This window comes from Lathyrus oleraceus, chromosome 1 (assembly GCF_024323335.1).
Source record: "Lathyrus oleraceus cultivar Zhongwan6 chromosome 1, CAAS_Psat_ZW6_1.0, whole genome shotgun sequence".
In the NCBI taxonomy this organism is placed as follows: domain Eukaryota; kingdom Viridiplantae; phylum Streptophyta; class Magnoliopsida; order Fabales; family Fabaceae; genus Lathyrus; species Lathyrus oleraceus.
This window is the reverse complement of record NC_066579.1, coordinates 25073715-25091193: the sequence shown is the minus strand read 5'-3', so window position 1 is coordinate 25091193 and position 17479 is coordinate 25073715. Positions and strand designations below refer to the sequence as shown.

At 37.2% G+C, this 17479-nt stretch overlaps 1 protein-coding gene across 1 annotated transcript; it reads left to right on the top strand.

Moving 5' to 3' along the window:
* The first annotated feature begins 15319 nt into the window (after window positions 1-15319).
* LOC127088093 (uncharacterized) lies at window positions 15320-16123 on the top strand. The gene has a single exon (XM_051029005.1). The coding sequence runs from the start codon at window positions 15320-15322 to the stop codon at window positions 16121-16123; it is 804 nt and encodes a 267-aa protein (XP_050884962.1).
* Window positions 16124-17479: the final 1356 nt, after the last annotated feature.

Genomic DNA, 17479 nt, shown 5'->3' with positions numbered 1-17479 from the left:
TCGGCTGAATATTGATGAAGCGATTCGTGCAAAAAACCCCAAACACAAACACGTATTGGAGGACAAAACCCTAACGGTTTTATTCAAGAAAGAACCTGCCACAAGCTTCAACTCGAACTGGATTCTTCGATCACAGCTTCGAACCTTATCACCTTTACTCGATCACGAACCACATCAAAAGTAATTGTTTGCAGATGATGAGTTGTGAAATGTTGAAGATGAAGATGATGAGTCTTGGACACCTTTTTCACTCTTTCTTGTTTCCTTGAACACTTGAACTCAATTAGCAAATGTTAGTTAATAAAAGTGTTTTAACTTCTATATATAGTAACAGACAAAACCAATTAAAAATAACAGAATTTCAAACATTGGAAATAACTCAGAAAACTGAGTTTACGCACGAGCGGTCGACCATAGGTCGGCGTGCGCTGAGCCGTGAGTGATGCACCGACCCCTATGGTCGACCCATGGTTCCATGCGCTGACCCAGGATTACTTCATTAAGCCATGCGCTGACTTCTGGTCGACGCAAGGAGTTTTTGCGCTAACCCGTGAGTTATGCGCCGACCCTTATGGTCGACGCAAAGGAGCATGCGCTGACCAATCTCAGTTCTGCTGAGCTTTGCACTGACCCCTATGGTCGACTCAAGGCCTTCAAATCTGCATAAAACTGTGTTTTGTGATTTTCATGCATTTCGTCATGATCACACTTTGTCCACATATATTTTTGATCATTATAATAGGTTTAGACACACGTAGAAAAGGATATGGTGGGTAATGTGTTTCATTTGTTTGTGGACGTGCATGATGGTCTTTTGTCATCATCGAAACTTGCGATCGTATGTTGTCTGACTCTTTGTCTTTACAGTTGTAAATCCTTTTTTTCTGCAGTTTCCCAGCAAGGCTATCCCTACCCAGTAACCGGTAATGAATATTCCTTTCTGTTGGTTCCCAGCGAGTCATCCTTGATATGTTCATCTTAATCGGTGAAAGGTGTCCTCTCAGTCAGATCTTTGTTATCTCCTCACCCAGTAACAGGTAGTAGATAATAGATTTCTGCTCCTCCTGTGTTGAAGTTTATTTCTTCCCCAGTTGAGTTAAGTGCGCATTTCCTTAGTGGAATCGCTTTCTCTGCATGATTCACGTATTTCAGTTTTATTCTGACTTACTCGTATCCCCTACAGATGTTTTTAGTTCCCCAGCTGAGTCTTTTCCATGTTCGTATGGAATCCCTCGAGTCCCCCAGTAGTTTTAAGTCATAGCCTGGCCTGCGCATAACTCTTTTTCTTCCCCAGAGTCTCTGTTTCCCCAGTGAGTTTTCCTTACGAAATGCATTTTACTTCTGCGGACTTTCGGTCTCTCTGATTTCTTTTCCTTTGTGACAATATTTCCCCATAAAGAATTTACTTTTGCATCCATATCATATGCATCATTAGGTCTCTTAGGGACCAAAATTTGTTTCTATATGTTGTTATTTAAGCCCATTCTACTGAGTCGACATGAAGATTTTAACCTTCACCTCCTCAGTTAGAATGTCCTTAAATAGGGGCAACTGTAAGACCCCAATTTTGACCCTAAGATCCCTCATTCAAATTCATCATAAGCATTAGCATTGGGATCATACCTTGGCAACCTCCTTACCCCTCCTTCATTAGGTTTGTTTTGGGAGAGATCACCAAACACTTTGTGATTGTATCATACTTGTATTTTATCATTTAACTAACCAAAATACAAAAAAAAAATGTCTTTGTGTTTGCCTAACTCTTTTGTAGGTAGGGCATGATATCCATTGATCTATCAAGTTCATATCTAGGGTTTAAGACCCTCATGACAAAGAGAACAACCAAGAATTGATCCAATAATGGTTACAAGTATCATACATGAGTCCCAATGATCTCTACATGTTATATTGATCAAGTTTTCTTCAAGAGTTTGAGGATGATTTGCCTTGGAAACCCTAGTTTGACTGGGTATCTTGAGTAACTTCTCTAACAAGCTATCTCACCAATTGATAAAATTTCTCAAGGGACACTTCAAAATTCTTCATCTTATGTATATATGATCTACCATGAGCCTAGAAAGTCAATAGAATTGAAGGTTAGCAAGTTGGTTGATGGTGGTTGGCCAAATGAATTCATCTAATCAAAACTGGGTCTCCCTAGACCCTATCTCCTACAATTTTCACCATATAAAAATGATTCCAAGATCAAACTTACTCTAAATGACATTCCAAATAACTTTCATGTTGAGACCTAGAGCTAGTTTTGCTTGGAAAATCATTTTCTATGTTGAAACATTATAGGTCATTTTGTCTAAACCCTAATTTGAAAGTCAACTTCCCAAGTCCATAACTTGATGAATTTTTATGAGATGAAATATTTCCAAGTTGCACAATAGAATTCAAGATGTCTACTTCAACTTTTATGTTTGGAGTAAGGGCTAATTTAACTTTTATGAGCATGTGATATGAGGATACATTATAGGTCACTTTTGGCCTATACCATTGAACAAGTGATTTTTCCAAACTTCAAAAATGCATAACTCTATCAGTTAAAATCCAAATGACATGAAATTGGTGACCATTTTGAAGGTATTTGAGAGAGATACAACTTTGATGAAGACATGTTTCTCATTTGAAGCTCACATAAAAAGTTAAGCAAGGTGGAATAATGAGACATATGGCATGACACTTAGAAAAAATTGTGATATATTAAAATTTTCAAACTTCCACCTCAAAATTCATCATGATACAAGCTCCAAATGGAAAAGTGTTGAACACGAAAGTTGTTCCTCTTGAACTAACCTTTCCAAAAAGTCTAATTCATCCATTTTGAACAAGAATTGCTAGGGTTGCGCATGGCATGAACATGGTATCATCATTTGGAAAGATTGAACTTCAAACATCCATGCACAATTGCCTAGAATTCCAACAAGACTTCAGCCTTGCGTACACTCAATTATGGATCAGATGGAGTGATTTCATGGGTCTGTACACGCCCATGCACTCATGCATCACACATTATTAATTTTGGAAGTTCACTTCAAGTGTGCAAAAATCAATTGAATTGGCTATAAATAGAGCTCTATATGCTCAGAATTTCAGGCACATTTGCGCAAATTTTGATCCCAAACCTCTAACCCTCTCATTGCAAAGGACAATCCTGAGAATTTCACTTGAAATTGAGTTTGAATTCTCACTGTTTTGAGATTCAAAACTCCAGGGATCCGAGACCTTTTGTGCATTCTATTCCATTTCTGCAAGCATTCGGAGTGAGATCAAGCACGAGCCAAGGCAAGAACAGTTGAATCTAGACCTACATTGAAGGTATTTTCCAGAAATTTTCATCTCTTCGATTCTCTCTCAATCTTGCTCAATTCTCTTAATTCTTTGGTTTTCTGAAGTCCTACCAGTGTAGGCAAGAAGATTGAGTTGCTTTGAGGCCAAATCGAAGCAACTCAATTCATTCCTCAAATTTCAACTCCATCTATCTCTCAATATACTTGGAGTTAGGATGAGTTGAGGTCAGATTCGTGCTCTACGCCATTTTTGCTTTCAGATCATGTCCTCCATTTTCATTTTTTAATGGTGATGAGTGAACCAGTCCGGCCAGGGTCGCCGGAGAAGACGACCGGCCTTTGGACTCCGGTGATGTGTTGGCTTGGTTCTGAGCCATTGATCTCATTTGAATTATTTTAATCATGAGCGTGCATTGTAATTACCTTTCCTGTGGCGCATTGACTCAAGACCACAATGGAACGCGCGCTGGTGGCCACTTGATCTGCCACCTCAATTAATGAGGGAGATCAAGTGGCTCACGTTTTTTGGTTATTTTATTATTTTCTTTTATTCCTTTTATTTTCATTAATTCATATTAATTTTAATATTGATCCAAAAAATATGAGAGTTTCACCAAAAAATTTCAAATATTTTCCTCTTTCATATTCTGAATTAAAATTATTTTTTGGATCATTATTAATATTTTTCATGATTTAATTGATTTTTCATTTGTTTTTAATTGTTTAAAAATACTTTTGAGTCTTTAAAAAATCTGAAATTTTTTCTCCAAGGTCCTTTGACCTTGTTTGACCTATGATAAATCTCATGGCCATTTATTTGTTGTTTTGATGAGGTTTTAGGAATTTGACAAACCATATTTAATTTAAATGCATTATTTTAGTTTTTTTTTTAATTGGAATAAATGCCAAATAATTTTGTTGACCAATTGTGATGACTTGTTTTTGTTAAACTCTTGTTGTTGGGCCTTGATCAAGGTTGATTTGACTTTGTCAAATTAATATCATTGGATTTAGGGGATTGATGGAATGTACATTCCATCTCCCAAAATGAATGGATGATATTAATTTGATAAAAGTCCTCCTTTGATCAATTTGAGTTTTGATCCATTCCCCTCCCTCTTCATCTCATTCCCCTTCTTTATACATTCATCTCATTTGGCATATGATATCTCAAAGTCCTAATGTTAAATGATTGAAAAATTAACATGAGTATGGATGAGATTAGACCACACCTTTTGCATATTCTTTTTGTGTGTGGTATGTTTCATAAGCATAGTTCATAATACTATGTCTCTAACATGTATTAACACCAAGATTCTATTGCCCCGCCTCAAATAGTTGTGACTTCTATATAAGTCCAATTATGATTGCTTAACATATCGTTAAATTTGTGACATAAAAGGTATAGCATTCTAGTTAGTGAGATTGTAAGTCTCCCCTCTTTCATGGTATTGTGTGGAAACTTGGCCTTTTTTCCTTCCTTTGGAAGATGTCTTGGTTCAAGGATCCATGGTTGTGATAAGTGGGTTGAGTGTTCTCCAAAGAATGTCTAAAAAATGAAAAGCAAAAGCAAAATAATATTAACTTCTAACCTATTAACAACTAACTTTTAATTTCAAGCCATTTACTTTAATGTCATTTAATTCTAGTTTTTATACATTTGCCATTGTTCATATCATTCTAATTGTTTATGTAAATGCAATTTTCACTTTGTCCACTTGGTCCATATTGTGTGATATATTTTGTTTGTGTATACTTTGTTTGTTTGTGTGGTCTTTAACCATTAATGTAAATAATAACAACAAAAACCCTAAAAAGCTTTTGCGTGGACTGTTGGCTTGATCTTGGACAAATGGACTTAGACTTATGCAACATTCCTATGCTAAAGGACTTGACCAATGCCAACTTATTGAGAAACCAAGTGCTTGTAATTTGAAACTTCATCTGATACATCATTCAAGATCTCTCTAAGTTCATCTACAACATGATCATTGTGAAGTTATTATTTTGAACCTGTGACTTGTGGAATTCGTCTGTTACATGGGCTGCCTTAAGGAAGATCATGGAATGGATAAGCTTGGATGTGGCCATCTTTATTTGATGCCTTGCTCTTCAAGATAATATAATTATGCATTTGTGTGTTGCTTGATTCTAAAAGTCCAAGGGAATTCTGGGATTTTATTGACATTCTTGTCTATTTGATTGCTACCCATTTGGTCAGATCTTTTCAACTCTAAACTTTTAATTTTGTACATAGGATAGTCTCTTCATCTTCTATCCACTTATTTAATTTCAAAATCTCTCCCTCCTTTTTCAAAACCTTCTTTGATTGAACTTATTTTGTTCTAAACTTTGACCACTTTTGCAAAAAGATAGAAACTTTGGCCCTATGCCATTGCATTTTCAAACTTCTTTTCTTAAATCAAACTTGTAAATAAACTTAACTATACTTAACTTAAACTTTCAAAAAGCCAAAAAGATTTAACTCATTCAAACCATTTTTAGGCCTTTGTGCCTTTCAAACTTAAATTATATTAAAATCAATGCATCCACTTTGAAATTTGTATCACGAACTACGAGGTTTTGATCCCTCATTTTTATGTCAGTACGTAGGCACAAGACCGAAGGTCTTGTCAAACACAAAAATATAATTAATGAATTCTTTTCTCATCCCCTGATTCTATTTGTTTGTAAACACCACTTTGTACCAAATACATATTCACACAAAAAGGGCTCCCTAGGAGTACGTAAGACACTTTGGGTGATAACATTTTCCCTCTGTGTAACCGACCCCCTTACGTGTAATCTCTGATATTTTATTAGTTTTGATTTGAAAACTTCTTACCTTTTGGGTTTTGTTCGTACTTTTTCCCTTTTCCCTTGGAAACAATAAAAGCGCGGTGGCGACTCTTGTTATTTGATCTCTAGCTTATCCATAGCTTGATGATCATGAATTTACCGCTACAGGATCTTAGGGTCAAAATTGGGGTCTTACACTCCTGAACAAGAATCTAAGCTCTAAACTCTCCAATTTCTAGTCTAAATTCATAACTGAAGCCAAACTCTCAATAATCCCCAAAAAACTCAGATCTACAATACCTCTCCATGAACAAGATATGAAGCTCCTTATGATAGGGGTTTGCAATAACATGATGCAAGGTTCAGCATATCAACCAAAATGCAATGAAATGATGAAAAAATGGACCTACCTCCGAAGCTGAGATTTGCTCCGGCGAGTGTTGATCAGAGAAGATGAATAAGGAAAATCACTTGTGCAAGAAGGTAAGATATTGCTTTTACTTCCTTCTGAATAGCTTGCTTTCCAACTCTTCTTCTTCAAAAATACTGTAGTGATGAGGTTAAGCTCACTCTTCTTGAAGCTTCAATGTGAAGCTTCAATGGAGTTTTGGAAATTGAGCTTTGAGTGTGAAAGGGAAAGGATTCAGAGAATGCAGAGGATTGAAGATGATGAATGCAAAAAGGTTGCAAAAATGGTTGAGAGCTTCAAATGATGATGAAGATGAGAATTTATAGTGATTAGGCTTGGGATTAATGTGGCTTGGAGTTAGTTATTGATAGGTTTGGAGTTAGCTTAGGAGTTAGTAGGGATGAACTCAGTGAGTTTAGGTAGTTAATTCACTGAGTTGGAAGTTAGTTAATTGGTTAATGGAATGTTCACATGATTATTTATGAATGGCTATTGCAGGTGAAAACTTGAATAATGACACGTGGTTTGATTGGTTTAGGTGCAAGATAGAACCAATAGACTCAATCATGACTTGGAACTGTAGGTTAGCAATTGTATGGTCATGTTATGCAAACTGTGGTTTTGGTTATGTTGTGTTTGTGCAGGTTTAAGTGTTTACTACATTTGCTGCAAAATTATTGTGTTCATAATATGTTTAGTTGAACTTTTATGAAGTAACGAACTTTGAAGTGTCGTCGGATGCTCACGATTTTTCCGGTGTTTATGCAGGTGTGCATTTGTCATGAATTGCAAGCCTTGGCCATCTTAAATGATGAGAGTTCAAGTTTCAATCCCACAAGTTGCATCCTCACAGCACTGCAAAATTCCTGCAAAACAAGTTACGAGTCGACTCAAATAGGGAATGAGTTGACTCAAACAGAGTCTTTCCCATGGTTGAGTCGACCTGTCCAGACCCGCGGCAAAATAACTCAAAGGAAAACTGGAAATGCGTTGATGCAAGGAGTGAATGAGTCGACTCAATCAGGATTTCACAGAATTAAGTCGACCTGGGAGTCGACCTATTCAGACCCGAAGGGGCAAGGTTCAAGAAAAGAAGAGAATGAGTCACCGCAAGGAGTTAACGAGTCAACTCACTCAAGTTTCCCAAAATTGAGTCGACTTGTGGTCGACCTGTTCGGACCCGAAGGTTTTGCGCCGAGTCATGAGTCGACTCACATAGTAGAAACACCCAAAAATGCATTTTTGCAATGTATTACACCTTTTTTGAACCTTTTTTGTATGTAATGGATATTTTAGGGATGGAAATGAAAGGCAATGGCCAATTGAATGAAAATGAATCGACTTAATACATGAACATGACCATAAACTCAAACTCAAGATCTATAACTAACACATTAAACGAGGAAAGTGAACTTACGGACCCAAGCAATAGTAGCATGACAAGGATCGGATGAACGAATGAAGGAGGGTGAAAGTCATGAGGCCAAGGACTTGGATTATAACTAATAGAATCAAGCACCAATGGCGGAGACACAATCACAGAGATCAATTGACTGGACGAAGCTCGGGAGGCTGAGTGAAACACATATCGAGTGAAAGATCACATGAGATTAGGATTAAGAGCCAATCACAAAACTCCACCAACAATTCCTCCGACCATGGGCCCACAACTAGTGTTCATAAGCCCAGTTCATGCACGGAGGCCAAGCAACAAGATCCCTTAAGGCCAAGAATTGGGGTTGCAACCCACACGATGAGCAATACCAAAATCTTCAATCCAAACCTGCTTTGTTAACCAAAACCTTGAATCTATGATGTTTGTTAATCAATGTTAATCATGAATGAGTGATGAGCATGAATGAGGTTAGGTCGAAAGCAAAAATGGGAGGGCAAATTTTGGGGTATGACATAAGTCTCGCTAGTCAACACACATTCTTACCTTTCCATCCTTCTTTGGGACCAACACAATGTTGGCTACCCATTGAGGGTATTTTTTACGACCAAGAATTGTGTGTCGAACTGCTTTGTACCTCTTCTATGATCTTGAGGGCCATATTGGGTCTAGTTATTCTCAATTTATGCTTTATTGGCAAGCATTCTTCTATGAGGGGAAGCTTGTACACAACAATGTTTGTATCCAACTAACAAATATCTTAGTATGACCAAGCGAATATGTCCACATACTCATGTAGGAGTTCAGTCAGCTTTTTGTTATGCACCTCTTTCTAGGTTGCACCTATCTTGATGTCTTTCTTGTCCTCTTCAGCTCCTAGTTTGATAAATTCCATCGACTTCTGGTGTGGTTGAATGATCTTGGACTCCTGCTTTAATAGTCTGGCCAACTCTTCAGGGAGCTCACAATCTTCCTCTTCATCCTTAGAGTTTCTCCTTCTACAACAATGTACTAGAATGAAGATAAATGGCTCACCAAAATATCTTCTTCCCCACCCATGACTATCAATTTCCATTAGTGATGAACTTGAGCTTTTAATTCATATTTTAGGTAACTGCTCCAGCAGCATGGATCCAAGGGTGTCCAAGCAGGCAGTTATAAGCTGGATGTAAGTCTATGACTTGGAATGTAAAGAGAAAGTGTGAGGACCAATCCCTATAAGAATATGCACCTCTGAAATTACGGCTCGCCTGGAACCATCAAAATCTTTCACGGTCATAACATTGGGTTTTAATGAAACTCTCTCAAGAGTTAACTTCATTAGTGTGCACTTCGGCATGACGTTTACAGAAAACCATGTGTCGACCAACACTCGGGATAAAATAGTGTCCAAACATTTCATAGAAATATGTAGGGCCTTATTATGGGCTCTTCCCTTTGTTGGTAGCTCATCATCGTTGAAGCCCAAGCAACTTTCTGTAGTGATATTTGCAATAACCCCATCGAACTGGTCGACTGTTATATCCTTTGTAACATGGGTTGTTACCAAGACCTTCATCAAGGATTCTCGGTGTGTTTTCGAGCTCAACAATAATGATAATATTGTAATCTTTGATGGAGCGTGGTTCAGCCGGTCGACCACCCGGTAGTCATTTTTCTTTACTATTCTTAGGAATTCCTCGACTTCCTTCTGAGAAGAGGCCCCTTTGGAAGAACTTTGCCGTTGATCGGCGTTAGAAACTTCCTTTCCTTTAGCCTTGGCTAAGGCTTCCTTACTTCTATTTTTTATCCATGAACATGAGTGAATACGGGACCACTACATGTCATTCCCCCTGGGCCAACAATAGTTATGACGCTCGACTCATTAATCACCAATGGTCTATTCTTACGTTCTCGCCTTTGTACGTAGATTGTAAGATCATATTTCCATGGTATGACTTTGGTATTCTTGTAGGGAAACAGAGAAGAAACATAGATCATCATAGGCGTCACTAGTATCTGGACTTTTGTTACATGGTAAGGAATTTCCAGAGTGGCAACTTCCTCATCTCTTATTATGGGTCCAACCTGGACAGTCCCCTGATTCGTCAACTGTTGAATGCATACTTTCAACTTTTCACAAGCTTTAGGGTTTGAGAGACAATCTTCACAACCAACATGGTGTTCTAGGTTCAACCCAGGTTTCAGTAATTGTTCTTGGATTACCAACATTTATGTTTTTACTTCTTACACCACATCAACCAAATCCTGGTTGGTAGATTCTTCGAAGACGTTCACGGGCGGGCCAACATGCGTATGCATATGATTGTTCTTGACATTCGGGCTACTTGGTATGAACGATATTGCTTTATAATCTTTCAAGTCTTGCACTTTATACTTGAGAGCCTTGTAATTTTCCACTGTGTGCTCTGGTTCCCCAGCATGGAAATTGCATATGGCGTTGACATTGTAACCAAGTGGGTACAAAGGAGGAATTGGTTTAAGCTCTTTTGGTACCATTAATCCACTTTTAATCAGGTATGGAAGTATTTGACCATACGGCATGGGAAGTAGATCAAATTTATTTTCAGTCTTTCTTGGCCTCTATTAAGCACACTGATATTGTTGTTGTGGAGCATTTGAAGTGTTGGGTACAATTGTTGCTGGTAATGATTTGATGTCACAATCACAACCTGATAGAAAGGTAATGGAACATGATAGTGATATTTAGTCTTTCTTTTTTCAACCATCATTGTGTTGGTTTCTCCTTCCTTCTTCTTGTGTAAGTTGGAGGATGGCTCCTTCATTCCATTTATAGTGCCAACATCACCCTATAACTTCCTATTATTCATGTTGTTCTCAATCTTCTTGCTGATGATGACGAGGTTAGAGAATGCTGATGACACTGCCAATCATTTTATCCAGGTATGGGTTCTGGAGAGTACCCATGAACATGTCGATTAACTCTTTGTCTAGAAATGGTGGTTGAACCATGTAAGCTAGTTCTCTCCACCTTTGTGCGTACTCCTTGAATGATTCATTAATCATTTGAGAAATTGGGTTCCATATCTATGTTATATTGATAATGTTGGAGGAAAGCCTCGACTAGATCTCTCTATGTACGAACATGGATCCTTTCCAATTGCATGTACCATTCTAAGGATGCTCCGCTGAGACTATCTTGGAAGTAATGAATAAGTAACTTATCATTATCAGAGTAAGTAGCCATTTTTATGTAGTAGGCCCTTAGGTGGGTCTTAGGACAGTTGATTCCCTTGTATCTTTCAAAGTAAGGCACTTTAAATTTTGGGGGGATCACTAATCCTGACACTAAGCACATGTTAAAAGCATCTAGCTCATGAATCTCACGTCCTTCTATGGTCTTGAGCTTTTCTTTGAGTGCACAAATCTTTTCATCAACTTTGTCAGTATGTGGTTCCGTAACTTGCATTACTTGATGTTCCCCCTGATTTGGCATGAAGTAAGCGGCCTAAGGTCCTTTTCGTCATACTTTGAGCCTTGCATAGTTGTATCAACAGAGTGTTATTGTGTGACTAAGTTCTCAACATGGATTCGTACCAGTGCGGGTATAACAATACCCTCGAGTGAAGTGTAGTCGTGTGGGAGTTTGAACTCAGGGTTATTTACCTTAATTTGTGGGTGAGAAGTAGAGCCAAACATAGAAGCAGAATTCCTGACACCCACGACTACCTGTGGGAAATCTTAAAGAAGGCCTATGCAGGGGCTGATAAGGCGAAGGTGACGAGGTTACAAATGCACAAGCATCAACTTAAACTGATTCAAATGTAAGAAAAGGAGGCAATTAACAATTTCACAATAGAATCACTCGGTTGGTGAATCAAGTGAAGTCATGTGCATAAACAATCACAGAGCAGTATGTTATCGTAAAAATCATGTGTTCTTTAACACTAAGATTTTACAATGTAGTTGTAACGATTGAGGAATCTAAGGATCTTGCGACGGTGAGCAAAGAGGAGTTGCAAAGCTCTCTTTAGGCTGATTAGCAAAGGATGGAGAAGAGAAATTCTGATAAGGTAAAGGCAAAGATCGTTTTGCAAGCTCGCTTCAACGAGAAGGACAAGAGATCGAAAGGAAAATGGCTCATGAAGGGTAAAAGGACTTTTCAGAATTTTGGTGGAAGAGAGTCCAAGAATTCCAAGAATTCAACTTGTCGAAGGGATGAGAGCAGCTGCAACAAAAATGGTGGTGAAGGCAACTTTAGAGGTGAAAAGAAGAGGTTTGACAAAAGCAAAGAGTAATGCTTTAAGTGTCAAAGGTTCGATCATTTTGCAAGAGAGTGAATGCGAACAAGAAGGAACCTCAAGGAGATAAGGTCAAGGTTGCAAGACAATATTTTGATGAAGAGAATACACTTTTGGTCATGATCACAAAAGGAAATCGCAGCAACAACAAGCTGTGGGACAACAACAACTGTAATTCTGGGAATGCTGCAAAAACAGGTTGTAATCGGTAACATGAAATGGTTAACCAGATACATGCAGAAGAAAAATCCATGATGAGTACGACAGGAGTTCACTGCAGCGAGGAATGGTATTTGGACTTGGGTTGTTCTACTCATATAATACGGAGGAAGGATTAGTTTGTTAAAATCATTTGTGTCGTGAAGAACAAAGTGAAGTTCACAGATGACACCACTCTAGCGGCCGATGGGATTAATGATGTTTTGATCATGATAAGGGATGATGGACATTCCTTGATCAAAGATGTATTGTACATTCTAGGAATCAAATGTAACCTTCTAAGTATTAGCCAATTGCTTGAGAAGGGTTACAAGATTCACATGGAAAACAATGGGTTGCATGTTATGGATGCAAACAAAGTTTTAGTTATTATAGCTTCTATGGTTGCCAATTGAACCTTCAAGGTTGAGCTGAAGATTACGGAGCATAGATGTCTTGCTACAGCGGCAAGTCGAGAAGAATGGATATGGAACTATCGACTTGGGCATCTCAATTTCCGAGATCTCAAAGACTTGCAAAGGAACAAAATGGTAACGGGGTTGCCATTGATCAACATACCAGTTGAAATTTGTGAATAATGTGTGCAAGAGAAGCAACATAAGGGTAAATTCAGCAAGGATACAGGTTGTAGAACCAAGAATCACCTCGAGATGGTGAATTCAGATGTATGCGGACCGATGCAAGTAGATTATATTGGTGGCAATAGATACTTTGTCACATTGACCAACGATCACAGTATAAAGCTATGGACATACCTAATAAAGAGAAAGGATGAGGTATTTGAAGTGTTTAAGAAGTTCAAGTACATGGTTGAGAGACAAAGTGGTCATAAACTCAAAGTGCTCAAAATAGATGGTGGAGGCGAATATGTCTCAAAAGACTTTTAGAGGCTTGGTGATCAAGAGGGGGTTGTATATGGGGTATTAACACCTTATACACCATAGCAAAATGGTGTTAACGAAAGGAAGAATCGATCGATTATGAACATGGTGAAAAGCATGTTAAAACAAAAGAACTTGCCAAAAGCGTTATGGGTAGAAGAGGTATCCACAACTGCCTATTTGTTGAATAGATGTCCTATAAAGAAGCTTTAGAATGTAACGTCGGAGGAATCATGATAGAGATTCAAACCGGATCTGAACCATTTGAGAATTTTTGGTTTCGTAGCGTATCAACATATTCTGGGGCAACTTAGAAAGAAGCTGGATGATAAGAGAGAAGTGATAATACTTGTAGGGTATCACTCTACCGGTGGTTACAAGTTGTTTGATGCAACAAAGATGAGGGTTGTGAACATCTGGGATGTCATTGTCGACGAAATCAAGGATATGCAGCATCCTGTACCCGGTTACGTAAAAGCTGTAATTGGTTACGTAAAAGTTGTAACTGGTTACAACTTTGAAAATTCATATTCTGCAGAAATGGAAAAGAACTGAAACTCTTTTTGCCGAAGCCCAATTGAAGAGTGTTGGAACAAAATTGGCTTGGCCCATATCCTTTGGGTTTTTATGATAACAAAGTATTTAAAGAACAATAGAATATACTAATTCTTGTTCAACTATGTTGGACCATAGACTAAAAGTCATATTAAATCCAAGTATTGGTTCTGACTCTGAAAATCCAAAGATAAGTGTGAAGATCATATTCTGATGTATCAGAAGCTGAAGAACTGACTATGAAGAAGTAATCTTCCAAAGAGGTCTACATTGAAAGATCATATTGTAAAGGAGTCAGCCTCTGAAGAACAGACTTTGGAGAAGTCTTCTTCTGGTGATCAGAACCTGAGCCAGTCAAAGCGCAAAAACAAAGGTGATATTGTCGAGTCACTGTTCATCTCTGAACATATTTTATCACGTGATAACCCAAAGCTCTATGTTCTTCATAGAGTCTGCTGAGATACAACTGCTAATTCCTTTTGTAGCAAAGATTTTTCAAACTAAGTTTCACCAAACCTGACAGTTTAGTGAAACATCTCGTTTCCTCCCAATGTCTCTTTTGAAGCTTTTCAAAGGACTCAACCGTTGCATCTTCAATGAATTTTTTACTCATTATTTAAGGAACTAAAATACTTGAAGAAAAACACAAGACAATAACGCAACAACAAAAAGGAATACACGTTGTACATGCTTATACACCAAGATTGACAATAAAAGAGAAGCTACTCTATCAAAGTTTTAGTACAAGCTAAACTTAAGGATTTCTTATCTTTGTAAATCTTAGAAATTATTAAGTCTTAAAAGAGTCCTATTGTGCTGTATTATTTATACACCTCTGATTGCATATTTAGTGTATTCATCCAACAATCATTTATCTACTAGGTAGATTGTTAGAAGTCTCTTACTAAGTGGTTGAGTAAGGAAGTCTTTAGCTTGTATGCTAGAGCAAGGTAATCTTTAGCTTGTGTGCTAAAGCAAGGAAGTCTTAAGCTTGTGTGCTTGAGCAAGAAAGATTCATACTTGTGTGTGTGAGAAAGGAAGTATTGAGCTTGTGTGATTGATCAGGGAAGTCTCATACTTTTGTGTGTGAGCAAGGAAGTCTATGACTTATGTCTTTGAGCAAGGAAGTATTATACTTGTGTGTGTAAGCAAAGAAGTCTCTTGCTTGTGTGCTTTAGAAAATTGTAATCTTGTGTGATTATAGTGAAAATATCTTGTAACTAGAAGGGGATTGGATTAATCTCGATTTGTGAGAGGAACCAGAATAACTATGCGTGTTGTTTATTCTTTCATGCACTTTATATCCGCTGCCTATCTCTAACTAACTCAGATTCTATAACGTTGTGTTTAGAATCTGACTTAAGAGTTTTTAAAGAAGGAAAAAGAAAACACAATTCACCCCCCCCTTCTTTCGTTTTTCTCACCTTTAGTTGGAATCACAATATGGTCTATGCTTAACACTTAAGATTGGTACATGAAAGACCATGAGAAAAACATATTGAAGTATGTCAGGTGTTTTTGAATCTGGAAGTGGTACTCTTACTCCACACGTTGCTATAAATCATGATTATAGCAATCCAGAAAATAACAACTATACAGCTAGATCTCCAATGTTCAATAAAGGCTATACTAAGTTTGAATGGTGGAAGAGCAAGATGTATACGCATATTATAGGCCTTGGTGATGAGTTGTGGGATATTCTAGAAGATGGAATTGATATTCTAGTGAATGAAGTTGGAATGGTGTCTGATAGAAAAGGTCTTACACCATCTCATAAAAAGGTCTATAGAAAACATCACAGAGTTATAGGTATCTTGGTTGATGCTCCACCTCATTCAGAGTACATCAAAATCATTGACAAATCTACTGCTAAGACCATTGTTAGTTCCCTATGTGCTACTTATGAAGGGAATCAACAAGTCCAGGAAGCTAAGGTTAACCTTTTGGTTCAACATTATGATATGTTCATAATGCAAGGGGATAAATACATTGAAACTATGTTCTCTAGGTTTCAAGTTCTTGTATCTGAACTTCAGGTTCTGATCAAGAGCTATACTACATCTGATCATGTAAAAAATATTCTTAGGAGTCTTCCTGTCAGATACAGACCTAAATTAATATCTATACAGAAGGATAAAGACTTAAACACATTAAGTCTTGAAAGTCTCATCCGTAATCTTCAGAGCCATGAGATGGAGCTTAATAAAGATGAGCCTGTTAGAAGGACAAATTGTCTTGTTTTTAAATCTGTTGCTAGAACTGCACGAGCTCATAAAGTATGGGACTTTGAAGAAACTTCTTGCGCATAAGATTCTAAGGATGACTGAGATGATGAGGAAATGACCTTTATCATTAAGAGATTTTAGCATCTGGCCAAGAAACAATTCTCTTTCAGAAGTAGTGGCTTTAGAGAACCTGGCTCTAGAGAAAAGAAGGATGATCAGAAAGGTTGCTTCAACTGCAAGAAGCCTGGTCACTTCATTGTTGAATGTCCTAAAATACAAAAGGACAAGTCAAAGAAGGGAAGATTTCCGAAGGATAACTTCAAGAGAATATTCAAGAAAAGTCACATGGCAACATGGGATGAACTTGACAACGAAGAAGATTCTGTAAAGGATTAAGAGCAAGCTAACCTTGCATTAATGGATCTTACATCTTCATAAGTATACATGGGTTAGATTCTTCGTCAAAGTTGTCATACCCCAAAAATTTCCCCTACTTTTTTTATTCAATTCACCTAGCTTATGATTTTATTCATTTGCATACTTTGTTTCTATTTTATCATGCATTCATCGACATTTGCATATGGTAACAAATTTATGTCAAAGGTTCGATGATAATAGATTTAATTGGTTTAAGTGGATTTTCGAGGTGGATATCATTTGGTAATTATTCTTTTATTTCCTATATTACTTGTGGTGAGGATCATCTCTTTATTTGAGATTCATGGTTATTTCTGAGGTTTGCCTAGGTTCAAAAAAAAGGGCAAAGTTGGAATAAAAGGAAGATTTCATTTATTTATGGGAAAATATCACTTCTCAAAAGTACTAAAAGTCATGGGTTAAGCCACTCAAAATTCAAGCCAAAAGTGGTAGAAAAATCAAGGCAAATGCATGAAAATTCAAGTTAATTACTAGTGACTTTTTGCCTTAGATCCTAACTTGGTATTTTTGCTAAACTCCAACATCATTGGTCTTTAACTATCCTTAATTACCTATTTCTCCATAAGCCATCAATTTACCTAATTACCCTTAACTATAATTAACTTCCAAACTAACACAAAACTTCCAAACAAATACTAACCTAACTTGAAAATTCACAATTAATCATTATTTTTCTACCACTTTTTCTTCTCAATTTCTCTCTCCATATTCATCTTCTCCCTTACCCTCACTAAAGTTCATCTTCATAACCATTTGGAACTTCACATTGAAGTTCTAAAATGGTGGAACTTAGCCACAATCCAATTTCAATAAATCATCCAATTTCAACACTAACAGGAGCAAATCTCCGTTCCGCCGATAATCCTTTATCTCTTACACACCTTTGTCATGAATTATTAGATGTTTGTTGGTTGATTGAGTTAAACTACTGTTTTGGATTTTCTTATTAGATAATCACTTATTTTTGCATGGAACATGTAAACTTGAAAATAGTGATTTTTT

Excerpts from the sequence above, each read along its gene's own strand:
- LOC127088093 (XM_051029005.1), top strand. The coding sequence starts at position 15,320 with ATGTCAGGTGTTTTTGAATCTGGAAGTGGTACTCTTACTCCACACGTT.